This window comes from Bradysia coprophila, unplaced genomic scaffold (genome assembly GCF_014529535.1).
Source record: "Bradysia coprophila strain Holo2 unplaced genomic scaffold, BU_Bcop_v1 contig_350, whole genome shotgun sequence".
Taxonomy (NCBI): domain Eukaryota; kingdom Metazoa; phylum Arthropoda; class Insecta; order Diptera; family Sciaridae; genus Bradysia; species Bradysia coprophila.
This window is the reverse complement of record NW_023503608.1, coordinates 8,896,351-8,920,534: the sequence shown is the minus strand read 5'-3', so window position 1 is coordinate 8,920,534 and position 24,184 is coordinate 8,896,351. Positions and strand designations below refer to the sequence as shown.

At 33.2% G+C, this 24,184-nt stretch overlaps 2 protein-coding genes across 4 annotated transcripts in view; one reads left to right on the top strand and one right to left on the bottom strand.

Moving 5' to 3' along the window:
- The window catches only part of LOC119080687 (homeobox protein araucan), a 75,479-nt gene extending 52,070 nt beyond the window's left edge, over window positions 1-23,409 (top strand). For all 3 annotated transcript variants that reach the window (XM_037189125.1, XM_037189123.1, XM_037189124.1), the window contains exons 3-7: window positions 1,261-1,379; window positions 12,990-13,306; window positions 16,836-17,964; window positions 18,056-18,122; window positions 23,180-23,409. In XM_037189125.1, the coding sequence (XP_037045020.1) occupies window positions 1,261-1,379; window positions 12,990-13,306; window positions 16,836-17,964; window positions 18,056-18,092 (1,602 nt within the window). In that variant the 3' untranslated portion in view covers window positions 18,093-18,122; window positions 23,180-23,409. The remainder of the gene's footprint in view (window positions 1-1,260; window positions 1,380-12,989; window positions 13,307-16,835; window positions 17,965-18,055; window positions 18,123-23,179) is intronic.
- LOC119080706 (protein anon-37Cs-like) lies at window positions 7,604-10,081 on the bottom strand. Its single transcript, XM_037189166.1, has 5 exons — window positions 9,937-10,081; window positions 9,261-9,468; window positions 8,752-9,203; window positions 8,322-8,692; window positions 7,604-8,262 (listed from the first exon to the last, which is right to left on the bottom strand). The coding sequence occupies exons 1-5, from the start codon at window positions 10,009-10,011 to the stop codon at window positions 7,770-7,772; spliced, it is 1,599 nt and encodes a 532-aa protein (XP_037045061.1). The 5' UTR covers window positions 10,012-10,081; the 3' UTR covers window positions 7,604-7,769.
- Window positions 23,410-24,184: the final 775 nt, after the last annotated feature.

Sequence of the window (24,184 nt, the reverse complement as noted above, 5' to 3'; positions counted from 1 at the left end):
TACACGCATAAATTGCAAACGAACTAAACTCTACACATCAAGATTGTGGTATTATGTGTAACTTAAAAAGAAGATTCGGATATTTAATACCAAATGTAATCTCGACAGTTTCATTTACTATCAGTCCAGCAGTACTTATCAATTTTTTTTTGTTGGAAAAAACACTTACTTTGTTCTGTGCCGCAATCGCTGTATCAAATATCAATACTTGAAAAGTATAAATTCACAAAATAGAAGTGATTTCGGTTTATTTATCTAACTTTTTTTTTCTTCAAATATATCGGCTGATTAAATGCGTTAATACCTACTTGATATTTACATAGAAAAATATATTTTTTCTCTTTATCTGTAGGTGTGTTTGTGTACTGTTCCAACCGGACGTATACGAAAATAACGAAAGGGTACAGTATTTTGGTCGTTACTTCTTCATATCGCCATATCAGCGAAGTACCAAAAGTTGTTTTATCAACGAAATTTTGATCTTTCAAAAACATACTCAAAAAAGAATTGAAACTCATCGCGAAATCAACGTTTTCGAGTGAATCGATACGGACTGTAATATGAATTTTATCTGGGGAAAAAAGTCATTCAAACACTTGATGGTTGGTTACACGGCACAAGCTAGGCACTTCATTCGTTCTATTTAAAGATTAATGAATTTGCGATTTCCTTGAACTAAATATAAATTGAATATTGATAACAATTTGTCTGGCAGAAAAATAATGAATGTAATTCTGTTAAAATTGTTCTTTTTTCCATCAAGCATAATCATTGATTAATTGGTTGTTATATAAGGATATGTACGTACAACGAAATGACAGTCTGAGGTTGAATAATGAATAATGAATAACACATATAATACTGATAAAATACTAGAAGAATAGCTTGTAAACAAAAGCCGTACATTTATCAGTATTTATATCGATCGGTTTGGAAACAATTATTCAATCAGTCATTCGCTGACATCTACCACCCGGCAACGATGCCTACAATTTTTCCGTACTTTAAATTTTGCAGTAGGTACAAAATCACATTGCCATACGAAATTCACGTGGCTTTTCAGATATTGAATTCTGTGCCTTCAACACTAATCTTTAGTCAATCGTTAATCAGCAACCCCAAGTTTTGTATTTTCATCAGTCGACCACAGAATTAAGGCTACACCATAAAATTGCAAGAAATGATACTATGACATTCCCATTCTTTCCAACCCTCTATGATGTAAGCTTTCGTATAACATTTTTTTATTCTTTTTTATAGAGTAATCCATATGCTTTAAAAGAAAGTGGTCCTACAAGTGATATGAGTGCGTGGACATCGGCAGGTCTGCAACCAACGGCTGGTTACTATCCATATGATCCAGCACTTGCAGCTTATGGGTAAGTTTTATGATATTTTTATGTTCGCTTATGTATACACGCCAATGAAATATCTTTTCCGCAAAAAAAAACAATTCATGGCGAACCGAAAATGAAAGCATTTTACGACATTTTATAGATTTTCTTTTATTTTTGTTGATGTAAGACCAAAACTGGCCATTTAATAAAACGGAATAATATTCTTTTAAGAGTGCTATCGAACATTAAATTTCGATATAAAAATATTTTAATAATATATACGGAAGTGGTCTGCCTGAAATCCTTTTATATCCCATTTTATTTTAATGTCCTAAAATCATATATACTTATAAAGAATCAATATGGTCGGAGGATATGGTTTCACATTTTTCGGGATGGCATCCACACATTTTCCATAAATTGAAATTATTTTACCTTCGACCTTTCCGGGTGATGGACTAATATTTAGCTACCAATAATAATGTGTATGTATGCGGAAACGTATAGCATTATTGACACGTTCACACTTAATGCCATGATTAATGAAGGTGTGTATATATGACATCAGGGGTCGCGTGTAATGATAGAGTTAATGACAATAAATCAAAAATATGAGTAGAGTCAAAAATGGTTAGGTTAGCAATCTTAATTACTTTAAGTAATTTACTTAGATTAGTTGTAGCAGAAATTGTCTGCTTTATTGACAGAAATTGCACATCAAGGATTTTTCTATTATATAGTTTTGAAATGAGACATATGCTCTTGACTTTTCAAAAATGCCAATCCGCAATACGATATAACAAATAAAATCTATTACTTCCTTTGATGAAAGGAACATCTCGTTATTGATACATGATCTTTTACTTCGTTTGATTCAACATATATTTTGGTATATATAAAGAATCACCAATAACAATAGACGTTAGTAAATGAAATATGAATTCTACTCTGATGTTCCGCAACACCACCCAAACTACCTACTACTTTAAATCTCTTCAAAGAGCATCGCATTTTATGGAACAGAAAAAAAGAACCAACACAACAAACACACAACCCTAACAATCGAAAATTCTGTTAACAATACCCGATAATGATTATTTCCTTCCGTGGTTAAGCTTTGTGTAAAACATCGTTCGGCGTTATAGCAATTTTCTTGAGGGCGACCAAAAGTTATATGGGTTTTTAGTTGGTAAAAATTGAATTTATGAAAAACATTTTCAATCTAAATGATGGTCGAATCCATAAAACTCAAACAGCGAGCGTGACCGTTGCAATTTTTCGGCTATTGACGCCTCTTTATTGTGATCAATAAGTTAGAGGGTTAACATGTTTATGGATATGTAATGGTTGTGAATGTATATGAATGAATATTGAAAGCAGAATAATGAGTGGTGCAGTCAGAACATTGCAAGTAAATTGAGTAATTTTTTATGCGAAATCGTTGTTTTAGTTTTCCTATTCTTGACGCATTTTGCTTTGGTTAATTGAACATTTTGTGCATTTTGCCCCTTATCAATTACAGAACGGACAAAATTCCATTTAAAAGTCCATAATTCATCACCCCTTAGTGCTGGATAAAAGAAAAAAAAACAAAATAATCTCAAATTTACTTCATTCACAAGAACCTCAATAAATACCAGTCGACACAACAGCCAAATGAACGTATATTCGATAAACAAAAATAAGCAAATGTGTTTCACCCCAATAAAAAATACACGACACAACAATCCATATTACAACGTAGTAAACGAACTTCAATTCACTGCATACCCAAACAATTCACGTACCAAATCTGCGTTAAAATAACTTCAACTAAAATGTCATCAATTTTCCAAGGAAATGCGAAATTTATCAACTTCAGTTTATTATTTCGTTAGACGTACGTATACAAAGGGAAAGCATTTTCTGTATAATATATATACCGACCCATTTCGGTGGTTGGTTGATGAGTTTTTCATTTTCCTTTCGGCAATCGATACAGGTGTTCATTGTTTCACCATTTTCAGCAATCGAAGTAATGGATCTATCCCATTTCTTTTCGTTATTCTGTGGTGTACGAATGGGAAATGTGGCAAAGAAGAAAATCGTTCATTTTCAGCTTAAGTGTACAGCTGTTGTACAGATAGACCATTGTTAGTTTATCATGAACTTGAACTTCGAGTTAAACTTTTAAAGATTATCGCTCAACCACTTAACTGCAATCGAGTTGATTGTTTTTATTTTATGAGGAGGAGATAACTGGGTGAAGCGTTTTTATTGACTTTGTTTTGAAGAGATTGAATTGTAATACAGCAGTAGAGCATAATGAGCGTTTTGTTTCAGCAACAGTACTGCGCTATGCTGAAATAAATTATCAAAATTCTAATACAAGTAAAAATCAATAAAATTACAAAATTTCATTTACAAACACTGGCTGATTGTGTGTACATTATACCGACGTATGTGCAAGGAAAGTAATAACGAAAATAAAAATCTTGAATTCTTGTACGGCAAAAAAAATGCGCAGAAGCTTTCCACGAATTAAGTATTTAGGTTTCATTCAAATTCAAGATATCGAATATCTGAATACAATCTGAGATTTGAATCAAAACTTTCCGATTTCGACTTTGTGTAATTTATGCTCGTTTCTCTGGCAAAACAAAAATATTTTGGCTGACATTCCAGAAAACCACTGCAATCGTATATAATACACATTCGGTAGACAGAACATTGTATAAAAATTCAAGTCTCAACATTTAGTCGTAGTGTACTGTATATCCTTTTCAGAAAGCTTTTGTTGTTGTACATAAGGTCCTATGTGCACATAAATATGTATCCTTAGCTATACCATATGGAATGGCTGATGTTTATCACTCTCTGTGTTATGTAAAGTGAAACAGGAAGTTGGGGAAAGCTACTGTTATGTTGTAGTTAAACTATGTATATACAGAGTACATTTAACTCAAATCCGTTTGTAGCGCCTGCGTGTATATATGTATGGTCGTATGTATGTACTTCTTTTTTCCATTATTATCCACCATACATTGCTGGAATGGTAAATTTCCGTCATCTCCTGGCCTACACTATCTCTTTTTTTGTACATTTAATTTTACATATAGAAAAACATGTTTAGTTCGTACTTTAGATGAATTGAAACAAAATGGCGAACAACACTATACATTTGTACTTGTGCTGTTGTCGTAATAAAATTGTAATCGATCGATTTTTGGCAATAATAGAGATTTCACACTGAAGTGGTCTTTTGAGATTTAAACGAATAAAAGACGCTGTTTTTGAGGCTTGCACAGTACACGTTCAGATTGAATGCTTAAGGGTTGTTTTTCAACTTTGGGAATGGCATATGCATAAGGTGTTGTGATGGAATTTTTTCCTTTGAATATGAAACGTAGCAAGAGTTTAACCAATCATTTATTTAGTAAATTGGTAGTCAATGCCCAGTCAAATGAATGACTTATGGTAACGCAATTTCGATAATAAATAATTGAAAATCATGTTCTCTTAACAAGCAAATAAACAAACAAACCATTTTTCCAATGATTTCAAAGTTTCAATTTGAAATTAAATTTCACATTCTTGTTGTTTTATATTTCGAAAACTATACTTCGCACCTTTATTAAATACATTTCTTTAAAAAAAAACACAAAATTTATACGAAAAACAAAAATCGTGATCAAATTCAATGCTACCGCTATTCATACAGAGATTTATAGCGTTATGGATTTTTATGCTGTTTGAACAAAAATGTGTTTACGGTGTGCATTAGCTCTCAACGGTATGCAACAATGCTTATGAATATGAGCATTGGTTGCATTTAATAGACATAAAACGTAAACGAGATAACTTGTATGGTAAACGAAAGAACCCATGGCATTTTTTCCATAAATTTTAACGATTATTAATTTGCCATGCATAAAGAATACAAATCGGATATATTGATCATCGATTAATTAATTTTTATAAGCAGGTCCTTGGAAAACTAGGCTCTATTAAGATTTTTTTTAACTCACTGCCCCCTCGTGAAATACTTCATCGACCGACATGAGCGTTAAAGCCCATTTTTCGAAGGCTTACGTAATTGTTTGGAGCTTTGTTTTTTGCCTTGTGATAACGAAAAATTAATGTTTGGCTTTTGAAGTAGTAGATTGACATTTAAATTTTCAGAATTTAGGGTCTAAGTTGAAAAACATCTTCAATCTGCTTTAATTGACTTCAAAAAAATCTAATGAAAACAAAGTCTAAGTTGGGGACATGGGTTTGTTTGTCCTCCAGTGCTTAAAATTCATTTTCGGGCAGAGGAGCCGACCTTTGTTATGTTCATTCGAGGCAAAATTACTTTTCTGTCCTCCTCCTAACGAAAATCAATATTAGAAAACTGTTTTGGTAGCTACTCTTTAACGAAATGTTTTAACTGTGCACTTGTTTCATGGGGAGCACTGCCCCGCAAAAATCTTCTAAAGGGTGCAATTCTCGTATACTGTTTTGAGCTCATAACTGCATGTGAAACTCTTCTCCTGTGTCTCATATTGACAATGTCTCACCTTGATGATTGTTTATTTTATTGATACGCAGGTGCACATCAAAATAGAAGAAAAGTGTTGTCAACAGGTCAGTTTACGAGCCCTCATTACTTTAGTTACGAACCACTCACTGTTTCGCCTATATTACGCTCTTAATCGTTCTATTCTACCCCAGACATTCAAGTAGCTAGACCAGAGCGTCTCCAATTAAAATTTATTTTATTTCTTATCTCAATAAATGCCTTAGGATACAATCTCAAGGGCGACGAGAAAGAAGACCGTTTTTGTGAACTTTTCTTTCATGGCAGAATTAGCGCAGGGTCAATGATGAAAAAAGTCTCCCTGTTGAATATGGCCGCGTGCCATAAAAGCGGAACGACGACAATAATAATCAATGACGCTAGAATTTAACAAAACAATCGTCACATTCGTATGGAAAATAATCGCATTTTATTAATTCGTATTATCACAGAGAGAAGGAAAAAAATTATGATTGTTAATTTTTCTGAATTATAAACGTATAAGCCGTAATAATGCAAAAGCATGTGCATTTTAATAATCACACAAAACACGCAAGGTATTATCTTGTTTCTGTGAAATATTGCATAGAATTTAAAATGAATAAATTATGGACACCAGCCATATATAATAAAATTAAAATTTATTTGTAGCGTGATATTTATTAATTTAAAATTGTTATTGATTTTTCTTCAGTTCACACATTTCATAAAATAATATAATTTAGAGGAGGTTCGGTAATATTTTGACAGTAAAAAATTAGTTATAATTAAAATTGATATTGATGGGATTCGGTTTCGCTCGCAAAAGTTTCGCGTTATAATAATATTCATTCGAAAGAGATCTTTAACAGCGGCGACAAATCATTCCATTATTGCTGTCTCCCAAATTACAGCTCAATGAAATCCACTCAGCGTCTTCGTAAACGTCTACCAATAAAATTTTCTTTTTCTGTCAGCCGATCAATATATGCCTCTGATATTTAAATGTAAAATAATAAAGACAAAATAATTCGCCCAAAACCATACAACTACACCACAGTTTTAAACATTTCCGATCACCTTTCATGTTTATAAGGTGTAATTTATGGCTTCACATAAACACACCCTGTGTGAATCGTACACAATAATAATGTGACATCAAATCTGTGTTAGCGGCGCGCAAAATACGCACGCATGCAATCCTTCGTGATATCGTCAAATCATTCTTTATATTGGCATTCGAATCGACGGGATTTTTTTATTATTTTTTTTTCTGTTCGCTTTTTTGTCATTTGATATTTTTATTTTACTTTCCGAAAAGTCTGATAAAATTATTTATCATTGTCATAATCGTAATAATAACCATTTTTTTTACCAGTATGTGCATTAAATAAAAATAGAAGACAAATAGATAACGGTGATGATAGTGAAGTGTGTTATATCGTATACCCTGACTAAATTTAGATCTGGGAAGTAGTATGATTCGGTTTGAAGCAGTCTCTGCAGCGTGACTGTTTTACTTTTTTACCGAGATAAGATTCATTGGAATTGCTGTTTGCAAATCTGCAAATCTTAGCTGAGTTAGCGCCGCTTGATATCATTATCGTATATTGTACCAGCAATTTTGATAAGGACAATGTGACTAGCCAATAAGATATTATTTGAGCTACTTGTTTTGCTTCGCTATTAATTTCTGAAATTCTGAATCATTAGACAAGAAATCTCATAATGACTCATTTAAAGAACAGTGTTTGATACAAAATGTTTTACTTAATTCGTTTTTACACACATGTTGCTTTATAATGTCACAATAATTGCAGGTCGTTACTATCAATAACTGATGATAAGTTTCTCATGGGTACCTCAAGTTCAATCTAAACGCTTCACTAAATTTAAAAGCTCACAGCACCTGACGATCAAAGTGCCAAATACTTAACAAAGTATACCACAAAAATCAAGAGAATTGGATACTGTGACGTAATTTTAGTACCGCTGCTAGGTCGTTCTAAAACCTCTTCAGCAGCCCTGTAGCCGGTTTCGACAGCTCCATTAGAATACCCTGAAAATTCAGCGCTTGTGTGCTCTCCGGCGAAAAATATTCTTGGTCTTCCATTTGAATCGTGCACTGGTTCGGCTAATACAGACGGGCTAGCTCCATGGTGCGCAGAGTTCATTGTAAAGACCGAATAAGATCCTCGAAAATTTCTCTGAGTTATCCAATCGCTTCGTAAAACGTTTATCGGCTGTGGAACGGTTTGTCTCGTTATTCTTGAAAGCAACCACTGACAATCAGTAATTATTCTCGTCTCATTGAATGAATCAAAGTCGGGTATTCTTGCTCCGATAAAGAACGTTCCTAGAAGATTCGGGAATGCGTCGACTCGTCGAAAGTAAGCAATATTGATTAACCTGCAATAACGATAATATTAAAAGGTGTTTAAGGTTTAAATACTTAATTTAGCACATACCATTCCTGTGGTGTTCCTAGTAATTCCATTACATCTTCTTGCGTCCAGAGAATTGAAAACTGAGCAAAATTTTCGCTAGTGTCCCAAAATGGTGCAGAGAATTCCAGGAATATCTTTTCAAGAGATCCATATTCACTATGTTCTATAGCCGAAATTTTACGATCGGGCAATTCTGGAGTAAAGAGTGTGTCATGCCGGTGCTTTAAAACGCCAAGGGACCCAGTAAATATTACGTAATCTGCGGAATATGTAGTATCGTCGGTGCAGTGCAAATTTATGACATCTCCATCCCAATCGATATTTTCGACTTCCTTGTTTAACAATATTTTGCTTTCCACATCTAAATGATAAGCTGGATCTGGACGTTTTCGCTAAAGTTTTAAGGCGATCAATCAAAAGTAAATTGATGAAACAAACAGTGAAGCCTTACAGATAAGAATTCAAAAACCGTTGAAAATCCTTCATTTCTCCACGTGACCCACTGACTGCCCGTCGTGTCATTATGCGTGGAATAGACCTCAATTGATATATCAAACCAACTTTCCGTCCCAAAATAGTTGTTAATATAAGTGTGAAAGAAGTTTTGTACTTGCAAGCATAGTCTCCATGGAATGGAATTATATGCAGTTGCCCTCAATTGGGCCCAATATCTATTAACGAAAAAACTTCCGAAAGTACCAAAGTAGTTCGGGTCATAGACGACATCCATGATTTCTTCCGACAACAACGCCAATTGATTAATTTGATTTTGATTTTCGGGAACTCCATTCGATTGGGAAAAATAGTATGTTGCGTTCTCAAATGTACTATCACCGAACGTAAAATTTGTCCCGATCATTTCGTAAATTATATTTCCTCCCTGCCCATGTAGCCATTGTGCTCCTATTGTTTATAATCAATTAATCAGTTCTGATTCAAAAAAAAAAAAATTTGCTCTACCCATATCGATGCGATCGCCATGTAATGGAACAGTGTGGACTCGTCCTCCGGTCCGATTTTCAGCTTCAAGTACTAATATGTCATCGAATTCATTCTCAAGTAATTTGGCTGCTGCAGAATATCCCGCAAGGCCAGCCCCCACAATTATAGCTCTGTGACGGGTATTTTGTGGCTCAATGCGGTTTGCGTATGATGACGCATGTTGTAGCTAATACAATAAAAAATGTTATCTTTGAGTTAAAAATATTTTGTTTTACGATTTATTTCGGCTCTTGGATATACGTTGATTGATTTCATAATCGTAGTCGATAATCAATTTTGTTCGCAGTTTTTAAAATTACAGTTAATGCACTAGGAAAATGTGATAATTACGAGCACAAGCGATATTTTGTCTTCTCTTTTGTTTGTAATAGCAAACGAAAGACAAAGTCATAGGTTGTTCCCAACACAACCGGTTTGTACTCGTAGCCAAGTGATTTACTTTAAATTTGTTGAAACCCATAAACGGTTCAACAATTCTTGAATGCAAATGTATTTAGTGCTAGGTCAGAGATCTTGTACAGACGATATATTCACTTTTAAAAATTCAATATATTAACGACAGTAAATATACACTAGTTTCACTATCCTCACGCTCCTAACTATTAGATATCAAATTTCTTCTAAAATTAATTACCAAAATTATGAAAGTAAATATATTCCAAAATGTAGCCTTCATTTCAACGGTTTTACAGTGAATGCTTCGACTCATTATAAAAATAAACTATCGGCTCCTTTATATCTTCGTTTAATCAATTCCGCAGTTCCTTATCAGATAAAAGACATTATTATCAGAAATCAAAAAAAAACAAACAAAACAAGTTCAAAGATTCAAATTGCGAAAAAGGAATTAGCTGCAAAGTAGGTGAAATGGATGGTTTGTTTTGTTTATATACGTCGCGTCGATAGGAAGTAGCGATTTGCTACGAGGATTAAGGTATTAACGAAAAGAAATTGCTTTGCATTTCTTTATTTCGCCTTTATGTGTAATTAACGGTTAGTCATCTGTTACCAATAACAACAACAAACATAAGCGAAAAGCATTTTAAAAGAAATGAAGTAAAAGATTTAGCATCAATCTCTTAGAACGTGTTACATTAAACGATGTAATAGACTCAATTATAACACTGCTGATTGCGTACAGTCTTTGAAAGGCTATCTTATAACAAACAAGTTCTATTTAATAAAATTTAAGATGATTGACCATCATAGACCTCACACAGTAAATCATCGCACAAACAGGATATAAAAGACATTCTAGAACGGCAGATAGAACAATTAGAAGTAAAGGAATCTTTTCCACGGCATGATATTTCTCACAAAAATAATGAGGAGATCGTTTTTTTTGCAACTCCTTATTTTACGTATCAATTGATCAAACTAAATACCATAAAGTTGGTTGGAAAAACATAACAATATAATATCACTTAACCATATAAGACCGTTCATAGCCAGTTTCTGAAATGACTATGCGTATAATAAATTAGTCAATTCCCATGGATCTTAAAAGCGCATTCAATCGTTATCTTTGTGCGTTAACGCAACGCACTAAATGATTTATATTTTTTTGTGCAAATATAAAAAATTCCATTAGGTACTTCAACTTCCATAAATTATTTATAAATATTCGCTTTTTTCCACATTCATTTTATAAAAATATTCTGTAAAATTGTGTGTAATATAAAATCGCACCTTATATCTGATAATAAAACGAGTCTTCCAAGTTTTAGTTTCCATAAAATTATGCGTTGCATTATTATGCGGCGTATATGTATGTACAGAGATGCATGAAATTTGTTTCGTATTTATTTTATAATATTAAAATGTATGTAACATTCATCCATATGACATATTATTCCACATTTGATGTTCAAATGGTGATTAAAATTACATGCCAATATGGATATTAACTTAATGGGAAGTTTTTTTTTAAATTGAAGCAAAAACCATGGAAAATTTTGATGTTCTTATGCAAGAATGGTTAGCAGCCGTTAGGTAGGATATAAGTAGGTTTGATAAGGATTCATTCACAGTTAATCTTCATTTATATTTACCAAAACCCAAAAAGCCAGGGGTCCTCTACCAATATATACTTTATTTGTGAGCATTTTATCAAAGTAGCAAAACACACCTACACGCCGATTCATGAGAAACACAAAATTATTTATAAATGAAATCTATAACTTCGTGTGTCTATTATATATAGTAAAAACTTCATGTATGCTTAGCTGCTTAACGGTCAAGTGGAGTCTAATGGATCACACCATGGAAAACAAACCGTAATAAAATAAACTAATTAATAATGTAAACAATGGTTCATGACTGATTTCTTATTTATGTACTTTGGAAATTTACTTTTCTATCGAAGCAAATAATTTATGATTTTATGAAAGTAAAGGTGGAGAAGTCCGACATCGACATGACAGATGAGTTGCTGACATGCCGAATAAATGCTCATTATATAAATTAGAATTTATGACATGTGTATTGCAACTATAGTTGGTTTTTACAACACCTTTCGACAAGAAATACGTAAGCTGCACTGTCGGCATGGATTACAAAATGTGAATGATAGTAGATTAACATACATGCAGAGTATGGTGATTAACAATACACTAAAAAAACTCTAAGAGGTTAACGAATCTGTCAAGGTTTTTTGGTCCTGATTTAATAGTTTTTCTTTCAGTTCAAGTCGAGATATTTTTAAATTTCCTTGACAAAGGATTTTCGAAGAGACAATCCTCTGAGGATTTTCAAGGATTGTCCTATCATTTTCCAAAGATTTTTTACTGGTTCGTAATGATTCAAGGATCTTCTTCTTTTGATTTGATTTTCTTGAGCCTTTTAAAGTTTTTCTATGATTTGGTGGATTTTCTTGTGGATTTTCTTGAGGATTTTCTTGAAGATTTTCTCTAAAATTGACTGAGGATTTTCTTCGTAAAACTTTGAAGGATTTTTTTTTGACTGACAAAGGATTTTCTATGAATATATGGCCCTCGGTTCAAGTTTTCTTTGAAATCGAATCAAATTTTCTTCATTTCTTATGAACTGTCCTCCATTTTTATTTCGTTTTCGGTTAATACCATATCAACACATCATAGATGTGACTATCTCAAGGTAACTGTAGACTTAAACATCTGCTATCGACAACGACGACAGAAATAGACGATGAGCTTCTGCCTCTCTTCTTTTATAACAAAATGTATGCTAAAAGCTAAACCTATTGAAGTAAAAGATTTTAAGTGATTTTAAACAACAGAAACAAAGATTGAAGTTATGACTTTTTTATCCGAAATTACATGAATCTCTACTATGTTCAGCCTAAACATACTATCTACACAATTCATACAAATTGCTTCCATGGTGTTTTTTAGAACTGAGAAGAATAAAAAAGACCATTTCTTAAATACTTTTTTTTTGTTTTCAAATAATTTATTGTCCTTGGACTCAGTCTGACCACATAAATCATTTCTCCTGGGAGATGAATATTTTTCTCTTCGGTTTATTTTCGGTATATTTTCTTTGTGCTGCACGAAATAAAACCGTTGGAGACTTTCTTCAATAGAAATAAATAATAAAATCCGAATTAGTCTTCTCGCTCTCGTATAGAATGTTGTCATGACTGGAAATTATAATCGTGCTACGAGCTTTATGTATCAATCATTTTAATTGTATCTCTGTCTTTCTCAGATACGGTGCTGGTTACGATTTAGCGGCACGTCGAAAAAATGCAACTAGAGAATCAACAGCTACATTAAAAGCATGGTTAAATGAGCACAAGAAAAATCCGTATCCAACAAAAGGCGAAAAGATAATGCTGGCAATTATAACGAAAATGACATTAACGCAAGTGTCGACGTGGTTTGCGAATGCCAGGCGCCGTTTAAAAAAGGAAAATAAAATGACTTGGGAGCCGAAAAATAAAACCGACGACGATGATGATGCAATGATATCGGACGATGAAAAAGATAAGGATGAAATGGAAGACAGAAGTCGTGATCACAAAGGTAAGTCGAAATCGCATTTTAAAATTGATTTTCTTGTTACGATTCTTTGAGCAAGAGAAATGTTTGTTTGTAATTTCAATTTATATACCTGGCAGAAGCGTTGAATTCAAATTAATGCTTAGACACTATCGCGATTTAAATACAAATATTCCATTTAAAGTGAATTCTCGAGACCATTTAAATTGATACATCAATTCAATCCAACATTCAATTTATTCGAAAATTTGTCTCCATAAATTTTCTCACGTTTCCCACTTATATATGTGTCGATGTGCTTTTTCTTTCCTTTTATTTTATTTGACAACAGAGGAACAATATCATCTTTAGTATTTACCCTATTCTCATGTCTATCACGTGTGTACAACTTTAAAAATCTTATTCAAACAGAGTAAAGTCGACCCTCACTGTATTATGCTTACATATAAACAGCACACATAAAGTATAACGCGTATTTTTCGTTACGTTCTTGACTGTGATATTTTACTGAGTGTTTTGTATCCAAACCGACAATATATACATTACATTACTGTGCACACACAAAACTCCGAAAACGAGCTGGGAAAACCGTAGAACCGTATCTATACCATCACTAACCATATAAAAGTTAAAAGACAGCCCGACGTCTCACTTAATAATAATAATATCAACTTCATCACTTCACATTTTCTACCCTCTAGTCAATTTTTGTATATACTTTTTTTGTGTGTGCCAAAAAGTAAGTTATATTATAAACAGCGTATACAAAGAGGGTGGATTTGTTTGTGTTGTTTATGTGTGCGGGATAAATATTATATTTACGCACCCCCTGGAGACTATAATATGGCTTTGATTCAATATATAAAAGTCAATTTTAGTGCTATTTCATCGTTGGCGTAATGTTTGCATTGTTGTTGTTGCTTTAGTTTGGCTCTAAAACAACGCATTTACAGTCCGGTGCTTAATTATCAAGCATTAGCAGAGCTTGTCAAACAAATACGATTGATGTATCACTGTATCACATTCATGACGATTTTCAAGCAAAAAATATTTTTAGTTCGCCCAATCAAGGACAATATTTCTTGCGAAATCAATTTTCTTTTCTGCTGAAACAACAGATTCTACATAGTCTGTTCACTGATGCATCATAAAACTTCTGTGCCACTCTGTGCTGCAATAAAAATCTTTAAACATTTATCGACTTATCAGTTCCGCGATAATATTTCTATCTGTGTGTTTGTGACAAGATATGCTTACTTTATAGCACAACAGCAACCGGACTGGTAGATAATACAACAAAATCGGTAGACATCGCTTCTCCATTTCAATGTTTATGATCGATTAATCTAGCCACAGAAGTTCAGCCAGTGTTGAAACTAACAATCGATCAATATTTATTTGACACCTCTACTTTATCTAGTCGCAATTGTTTTCACTATATGTGGTGCATACGGTCAACATTGTCCCACACAACAGATTCCATTTCCACCCTCAATAAATAACATCTTCATCTCGACGACGAAATAAAAGAAACATATTCTCTCAACAAGTGAAATTCAACGGAAAAACTCATAATAAAACTCGTTGATCCTGAATAAACTTATTTTTCAATTTGATACGGTGAATTAACTATAATAATACCCTCTATCGCACATGCAATATAAATGTATTTAATAAAAAAAAAACGAAATCCTCTGTACCATCGTTCTACATAAAAAGTAAAATCGGGGCTCTTACACAACACGATAATAACGTCCCTACAAACTATATGGTACACTGCTTGGGGAGGTTTGCAATGAAATGAATTACTCTATAGAAGCTCTTAAATGGTCCGCGTGTGATAATAATATCCATTATCCGATTAAGCAAAGTGAAAACGCCACTTGTTTGTATTTTATTAATACGTGTATAGAGTAACGCATTCAATGCCACAGTAAAGTCGAAATTCCTCCCCCTCAACTGGATGTTATGTATAACGCACAACTTTGTTCATATGTGCATAATAGAGAATTATAAAATATGTATACAATATCTCTCTCTCTGCGGACGGACTACCCCACAAAAATTACTTTAACCTCAACCATTTTCTCCGCTAGTCTGGCGATGAAAAAAAAAATATTCTCACCATCTCTTCAACGATTCGGGGTTAAATCGAACCCTATCTGCGAAGAAAATGAAATGAAAATTTTCGCACTATTTAATTCCGGATTTTCGTTTTTGAACCCTCCACATTACACACTTCGCTCGACGGTTTCCTTTACTCTTTACCAAAAAATTTTTTTCCCTTTTAAATAATTGAATTCCTTTTAGTGTAAGACTGTTTTCGGTATAATTTAGCTGTTCATTTTATGTAATAAAATAGAAAGACCATTGAGGGGTTGTTCGACTATTACTTTGCAGTATTATACTCTCTCTCACACCGAACATTGTATGGTTCTATATGGGCGAATTAATTCCGTGAAGAGGATAGAACAATTACGGTTACGATAAATCAATAGTGTTAGGCTGACTGTGGATGTTCATTAATAAATCATTTGCAGTTCATTGTTTTTGATAAATTATATTGTCTTTAAGTGAGTTAGTGTTGTTCATCTTCACATTAAAAGGTAAAAGAGGTTAAATAAAACAGAATCTGCGGTGGGTGAAAATGTGCGAACAGAATACAGTTAGAAGGTTTTATGAACAAATCTGGACGAAGTGATATGCTTGTCTTTAAGATTTAATTGAATTATTCAGTGCGTGTACGTTTAAACGACTTTTTGAAGGGAATAAATGAAGATGGCTTGCTTCGCTGCTGTTCAGGTTTTCACGTGGAATCTGGCATATCGAATTATTCGGAATTCCAGAAATGTTGTTTAAGGTTTTGTGAAGGTATTTTTGGTTATACACATTCAACGTAAAGGATTTATATTGTCCTTACAAATCAATATTTCGACTTAGAAGGAAACTGCATATGCTATGAATGCATCCGTCCATTTATAATCGAAATAATAAGTTCTAACGATTGTACGTATAAGACGTAATCTAAGTTGATGTTCTCCGACGACCCAATATTTTAGGAAGTAATTCTTAAGCTCGTTAAATCCATAAAGGAAATATTATTCGAATAAATATTAATAAGTTAAGCATCACTTAATTAAACGCACTTGTACATCCACACAGCAGCAGCACTGAGAAAATATATACAGACCGAATTTACACCGAAATCAATGAGATTCCTAATATGCTTTGAAACAACAATAACTGAAACAAAATTATTTGGTTTATGTGTTGCTTAATGTATTACATAATGGTGGATATACATAGTAGAATAGAGGGCTTTAAGGAGTGATATATTGTTTGAATTAGGAGAAACACAATGGGTCTTATGTTGTTAAATTGTTTGAATAAATGTTTGGTTATGCGTGTACTCGCAGTCAAGACAAGAGCCCTTAAGTCTGATATATTTGTATCTTGTCTTAACAATGAATGACAATGATGTGCCGTTTGAAAGCTTGCCGTTAAATATTTATCCACTTTTTTACTCAATTGTAACAAATAATTCCAATTTCAGACTCATTACATCACGTGAAAGCCGAACATTGTAAGGATGACGATGATGATGATTTAACGGACGACGATCGTAAACCGGATGGTATTCTCGGTCACACAATACCACACACAAATATTCCGCATCATCCGCCGTATCATCACCATGCAATGCTCGGAGCCTATCCCGGAATAAAAGAAGAATTATCCGGTTCAAAAAACCCACCGAGCAGCGACTGTGGCGTGCCAATTCCAGCAACAAAGCCGAAAATCTGGAGCCTGGCAGACACAGCCGCATGCAAGACACCACCACCACTACAGGCTCACCATCTACACCAACAACACGGCACAACACCGTCAGCGGCTTGGATGACCGGCGGTTACCATCCACACAATCCTCATTCGACGAACGCCGACATGATGATGGCGGCCAGTGGGGCCCATACAGGAATGAATATGAGTGGCGTAGGCATGAATACCCTCAATCATACGCAGCAGAATATGGGTATGAGCAGCGGTATGATGGACAATTTCGCGAATTCCCAGTATTCTCGCTATGGGGGGTTTCTAGGGGCGTCTCATCACTACAATACGAACAACAACAACAACAATCATATCACCAATATGCCAGTGACGGGACAGCACAAACCACATCCAAATACGCCTATCACCCCTACGCATCTGCAACAACAGAATTCCAACGGCAGTTCCACCAACGGCAGTACACACTCCCCACAACAACAACAACAACATCAACAGCAGCAGCAACAACAACAACAACACCTACAACACCAACAACAATCGATGGGGTTTCCAGAAGTACAAACCGACACACCGCCGCAAACGCCACCGAACTTGAAGCTTCCCAGCGTAGCGAGTACTCTGCTTACACAAACCCCTACGACCGGTACTTGTTATAACACCAATAATCAACAAAACAACAGCATTAACAACAACAACACAAGCACGACAAACAACAATTTGAATCAATCTAGCAATGGTTACAGTTCCTCTTCGCCGCCTGGGTCCAATAATTATGTTGGTAATTTTACTCGAATGCAACAGCATTCACCACAGAAAGCTCAAGAATATTCACAACATATGATGGCTAGTCCACAACAGGATACGGCTGCATTTAAGCCATTTTACAAAAGGTAAATTCTTTCGACTATACTGGTTTTTGATTGATGAAATTTTCGGAATGGCAGAATGGAAAATACTAAGATTTCAATTTTACATTTTTAGTTCACAAATTGGTAGTGGTTATGTGTCGCCTGTTTGAAATATAATTTTGGAGTCTCTTCGATTTAAGGTTGGTATTTACATTATTTTAATTATTTTAAGAGATAGAGAGAGAGAAAGAGAGGGAGTTATGGATATGACGACATTTTCTCACTGTAATCCTCCTAATTCTTTGCTGTTGAGGGACCATATAAAAAGAACTTAATTAAAGCTGAATCCGAAATAAAATGTTTATTGTAATCATATCGAGACATTCGTTAAAAACAAATTGAAAGCTATTCATTTTCGTGATAACAAAGGGAGACATTAACGAAATGAGAAGAAGAGTTTAAAAAAAACGAACGACAAAATAAATTTCAGTATGGAACGACCGTAAAAAACATCCCACATTGCTGTTCTTTAATCTGAAATCTTCGAATTTATTTTATGAAAATTTAAATAAAGATGGTACGGCACACAGTGTGTACATGTACACACATATCCAGGTGTAGGAAACATTCAAATGAGAATCATATATTTCTGACTTTGTTTGTTTGTAAACTCAATGCAAATGTGCAACATTTGGTGTTGAATTTCAACAGAAGTTGCGTTGATTAAATCGCATCTCAAAAAGGTGTATAATAATCACTTTGCACAATGGAACGCCATAAAGTGCGCTACCACTATTCTGATAACTTTGACAATTGGTTTTTCTTAATGTCGTATTTTCACCGACTCGATTCGCATAGCTCAATAGAATATAATTCAACATGACAAACGAAACGAAATCTACACCGAAATACTTTTTTTCTTCGTCTAAATACAAAGTAACAATTTTCCAATCGGCACCGTAAGACAGGGTACCCAACGACATTGACGAACGAGCCAAGATTCTTATCGAATACTTGAATGGGATGGGATGAACGAATAATGAAACGTATAAGCCCTGTCGGATATGCACCGACAGTGTACATAATATATATACTTACTAAAACCAGACAACATCTCCCGAAAGAGCAATTCATGGTAGAAGTCGTAGGAATGAAAAAAAAAAAAAACTCGCATTGAATGAATGAATGGACTTAAAATAAAAGGTAAATGGAAGATGGACACTCATTTATATCTCCTTTTATATTAAATGGTTTTATTTTTCGTTAACACGGCAGAGATGAGCATTTGAATAATTTTCTGGACACAGCCGATTCTCAATGTAATATTTGTGAAGTTTTTCGATTTTTTTTTATTATTTTTTGTTTTTAATTTTAATAGATGACCTTTAGAGGTGCGGCAAATGAAATACTGTAGTCCGCTCAGAAGTAGATAAAATAAAATTTAATTCATGTAGAGGATAGTCGTTTGACAACAAAATTTTAATTGATGAAAATCCAGATGAAATGAATTGGTGTCTACTTTTTTGTTCCTGGTTTTCAACATTTCATTGTTTTTTATTTTTCTCGATAATTCAGACTTTAAACCTGAAAAGTTATCGGGATAATCTCTCACCTTTTTTTTGTTGATGTAGAAATGTTGGCTGTGTCATTGAAAGTTTGTTGTATTATGTCCAGTTCTGTTATGTTCGATTGAGATTTTTTAAACCGATTTCATGAGAGTCATACGTTTTGTGCTGCCAAAAGGCCATAGCTAATGTACCTGATTCTAAAATTTTGTTGCGTCAAGTGGAGATGTTAAAGCCGAACTGGTTCGAAAAATCCTTTCGGGAGCTACAAGCCCAAAAAATGAAAAGTTTCATTTGAAAACCAAAAGGTGCATTTGGAAATCACCCGATTTCCTAGTAAAGTCATTCCGGCACCGGCTTGTATTTCAAAAAGCATAACTCCAATGCACTTTACATTCCGTATTGATCTGTATTGAAAAATTTCTCCATGTACTTCTTTGCTCAAACAGTTGGACGGTTTACGTCTTTCTTCCAAAGTTGAACCTTTAAGTTAGTTTTCAATTTGTGTGGTTGATATGGAGACCTTCGATTTTTTTTATTGTTTACGACTTACTGTGAGGATCGAAATACTTTATTAAAACCAAAAGTATAAAAAAATATTTCATTCAACGGTTATATGTTGAGATGAGTTATGTAACATTACCGACACAAGCCCACACCTCCATATACAATATAATATATCATACCACATAATATGGAGTATGTGCTGTGTGCATAAATTGTATTTTAGAGAGGGTGAAGTACTGAAGACTTTTCAAATCAATTTCAATTTTATGTCTCACATCCTACGTATACATATATAAAATGGCAACGGTAATGCCAAAAACCCTCCATGCATTACACCACACTCTATGAAACAAGAGTTATTATTCTACTATAGATACTATGCCTAGCTAACATCCAAAAAGGGTGAATATAAACAGCCCGAAAATACACAATCAATATGGATGAGAGACGAGAGTGTGCTACTTTAAAGAAAATTCATTTACATTTTCCTGAGGCTGATCCTATTGTTTTCCATCACTCGAAATTTGTTATCCACAACACAATAATATGTTCGTACGGAAACATGGAAATGTATCTAAATGTCGCAGTCATCGACGTTCCGTTTTCTTGCCGCATAAAGTGCCTCTGTGTCACACAGAGAGGAAAAAGCACAAAAGTATCGACTAAAGTAATGAGTACGAAACTGTAACAAGCACAAACGGTATTCTTCTACTCCAAACGAAAAACACGCATGTATATGCATGCAAAATGGTATCAACATTTTCCTAGCAAAATTTATTCCTTATCAAATCGGACCCCTTTTATATTTTGGTATCCCGATGGGAACGATAATCACGCCCTTCGGGAAGATTAAAGCTCGATAAATGATTTGAAGCTATTTTCGACACTTTAGGGTGTTTTTGTTTATTTAGTGCTTCTCTGAGAGTACGTCATTAACGGTGTAGGTAGTATAAATGGGAAACTGTACAATAATTCATCGTCGAAACGACATTTTGTGGGAAATTAAAATTATTTGAATACAAAAACCATGACCAACGAAATCATTTAATTGAAATACTGTGTTGACGGTGCACATGCGATAATGATCACAATTTTCTATAATTTCATTTTAACACTTCTTCTCACAATTTAATTGAATTTTGAATTAATGAAATAGATAATCTCGTATGTGTCAACGCATGTCTTATTCTACGCACGATAATATATACGTACGGTCTACATATCCCATTTCCCATTTAAATAATTGTATTCTTTTGATGTACCACAAAATTAATTTACATCTTTTAATCACATCGAATCAATCATAAAATATTTTTAAAAAAATGAAGACAAAAAAAATATTGAAATTATGAATGAAAACGGATGGATGGTGTCAATATATCGGGCTATATATGACTAAATAATTATGAATCAACCTGCAACTGGGCGATTATATTAAAACGCCCACATGGTTATCATTATTAAATTATTACTGTTGACGTGTCGGGGGAAAAAAAGTCGACGAAGAAATTGATTGGGGAAAAATCAACCGAATCGATGAAATTAATTATAATGTTTGACCGAACCTGTCATCTTCAATTATTTCACATTTTTTTCCCTACGAGGAAAAAATGCCTAAACAAACCCAATTTATGAAATTTATAAATAAAACGAAATATTAGATACATGAAATCGACAAAGAAAAACTATTAAAAAGCCGGCCGCTAACGCTATAACACTTTTAACCGAAAAAAATAAATAAAATAAAATAAAAAAACATTTAAGACGAGAGAAAAAAAATCGAAATTGATTGTTGACAGTTTATTTTTCTAATTTAAATAATAAATCTATCCTTTGGTCCGATGCATTAGACATATATAATACAATATACCAGTATACCAAAGAAGATGGTTGTGTGTCTTTTGACTATACCTTTTTTTTCTACAGTCAAACCTCAATTCACTTCATTAACCTTTTTGATGTTGGATTCATACCTTTTTGAGTGTCTGTTTATTCAATTTTCGGGCATCGTATCACAGCTTTTTTTCGGTTTGTTTATTTTGAGTGGGACGACGGTTGTCGAGAGAGAAAAAGGGTTTTTTTGGACGACTGTTTTTTTTTCTTCTCGATTCAGTATCGTATTACCGAACCGAACAGGTGGGTAGTCTTCCGGTATATGTATTCAAATCGAATGTTTTAGGAATGCCTACTTATAATGAGACGAATATTTGCGAAAGGGATTTAATGAGAAAAGTGTTGTTATTCATACTTAGGCGTGTTAGGTTTTTTTTATTTTTTTGTTTATTTTAATGACCTTTTTTGTTCCACGTAATAAATAACAAAGCAGCACCTTATTTCGAAAGAGTTGGTTATGTCACTGTTCCTGCATTCTATATTTAACACACGTATTTCCAATCGGTTGACTTCTAATCTTGTACTTCAAATTTTTTAACATGCATTTTACTATACTTAGAGTTAGAGCTTTTGATTGTTTTTGTCGTGTCAGCAAATTTATTGGTTGAGTCAATATACATACTCTGACTCGGTTTAAAAGTCAAATGAAACGAATTTTGCTACATCTATCACTTCTTGATCCAGTTGGATAGTCTCACTCAATCTCAATTTGGTTTTTCCATAAACCTTCAAACATTTGATACTTTCAAATGATTGTCTAGCGTAATACCTAAGTGAAGCAAATAGAGACGGGGAATAGATTAAAATCTCTAACATTGAATCCATAAAGCAACTCGTAACCGTAACGCAAACAACCTGGCGATTCCACTTTGATCATTAAAATGTAGATTGCTGTATCTAAATAACTGATTTTCGATGTCAATGTCTGGCTGTTTAACTCAAGAACAACACCACCACCAAAGATATGTGACGATTAGGAGTGCTATTATATAGTATTCATTTTAAAGGCAACCATGCAATTGCAATAAAAATAAATTTGAAAAAAAAATCCAATCGAATATCTAACTCCATAAATATTCGACGTAACACGATAAAACCGCTTTCCCAGCTATTAAATATCTTGTAAAGATACCTCTAATCAGTTCTTTTAAGATCATAAATTCTGCCACCAACGTTTCTCTCTCTCTATCTGCGTCGAATTAGTGTGAGCTTATTTAACCATTTCCAACAAATTAAATTATATCAGAAACAATAAAATTTATTTAAAAAAAATATTTTTTTTATTATTTCAGATGAACACACAAGCAGTAATCATCCAGATTTTATTACACGCAATATTTAATAACATTTTTATTGTCGTTGGATATACACATTATATTATATTGTTCGTTTGCATAACATATTTAATGCCTAAATGGATATTAAAACTACAACAAAAAAGATTAAATTGAAAGAAGAACCACATACAACAACATCCAACATTCAGCAACATGATAATGTTTTATGGACATCAAAAAAAAAATCAACAACAACAACATGGCCGTACCGTGCATCATGGATTATGTAAAAAAGAACGAATTAAAAAGATGTTAATCCATTTTTAGTTACAAATTTCATCAAAAAAATAATCTTTTAACTGGGGAACTTTTGTCAATCAAATATCTTGTTACGATCAATGTATTAAAATTTGAATGTCATGTGCTCTGGAAATTGATCAATGAGTTCTTAAAAACAAAAACGATACAAAGTAACAAAAATGAAAATTTAAACATAAAATGTATACGAACGACAGACAAAATTCTTTTTCGATTTGTTTTGGTCAATGAAATGAAATTATGAAGAAAAAAAATTACAAAATGGAATAAATCAAACAAAATTTCAGCAAATCCACCATTTATATTAAATAAAAGCAAAAGAAAAAAAAAAAAGTCAGAACAAGCAATTTACGTTTGTAATTTAAAGCTATTGAAAATGAAAGTAAAAAACCCAAAACCTCCAACCATTTGTTTAAAATAAAATTAATTAAAAATCAAATAGCAAATGATAATGGGCAAAGTGCAACAAACAAAGATAAAGTAAATAGATGGAAAAATTAAACGAAAAAGTTTTTTGATTTATACTAAAAAAAATCAATAGTTTTATATGGTCAGGACATAAACATCAGCATTGAATTAAAACGTACTACTAATTTTTATGTAAATTTAATAAATTCTTTTTTAAAATCTTTTAAACTTTTAAAAGGAAAATTTGATAGAAAACATTTTTACCTAAAGTTGCATTGGACTTTGGTATAAAAC

Excerpts from the sequence above, each read along its gene's own strand:
- LOC119080706 (XM_037189166.1), bottom strand. The coding sequence starts at position 10,011 with ATGAGTCGAAGCATTCACTGTAAAACCGTTGAAATGAAGGCTACATTT. Across the intron at positions 9,469-9,936 it reads TATTTACTTTCATAATTTTG|CTACAACATGCGTCATCATA; the intron begins GTAATTAATTTT and ends TTATTGTATTAG. Across the intron at positions 8,263-8,321 it reads CTAGGAACACCACAGGAATG|GTTAATCAATATTGCTTACT; the intron begins GTATGTGCTAAA and ends TCGTTATTGCAG.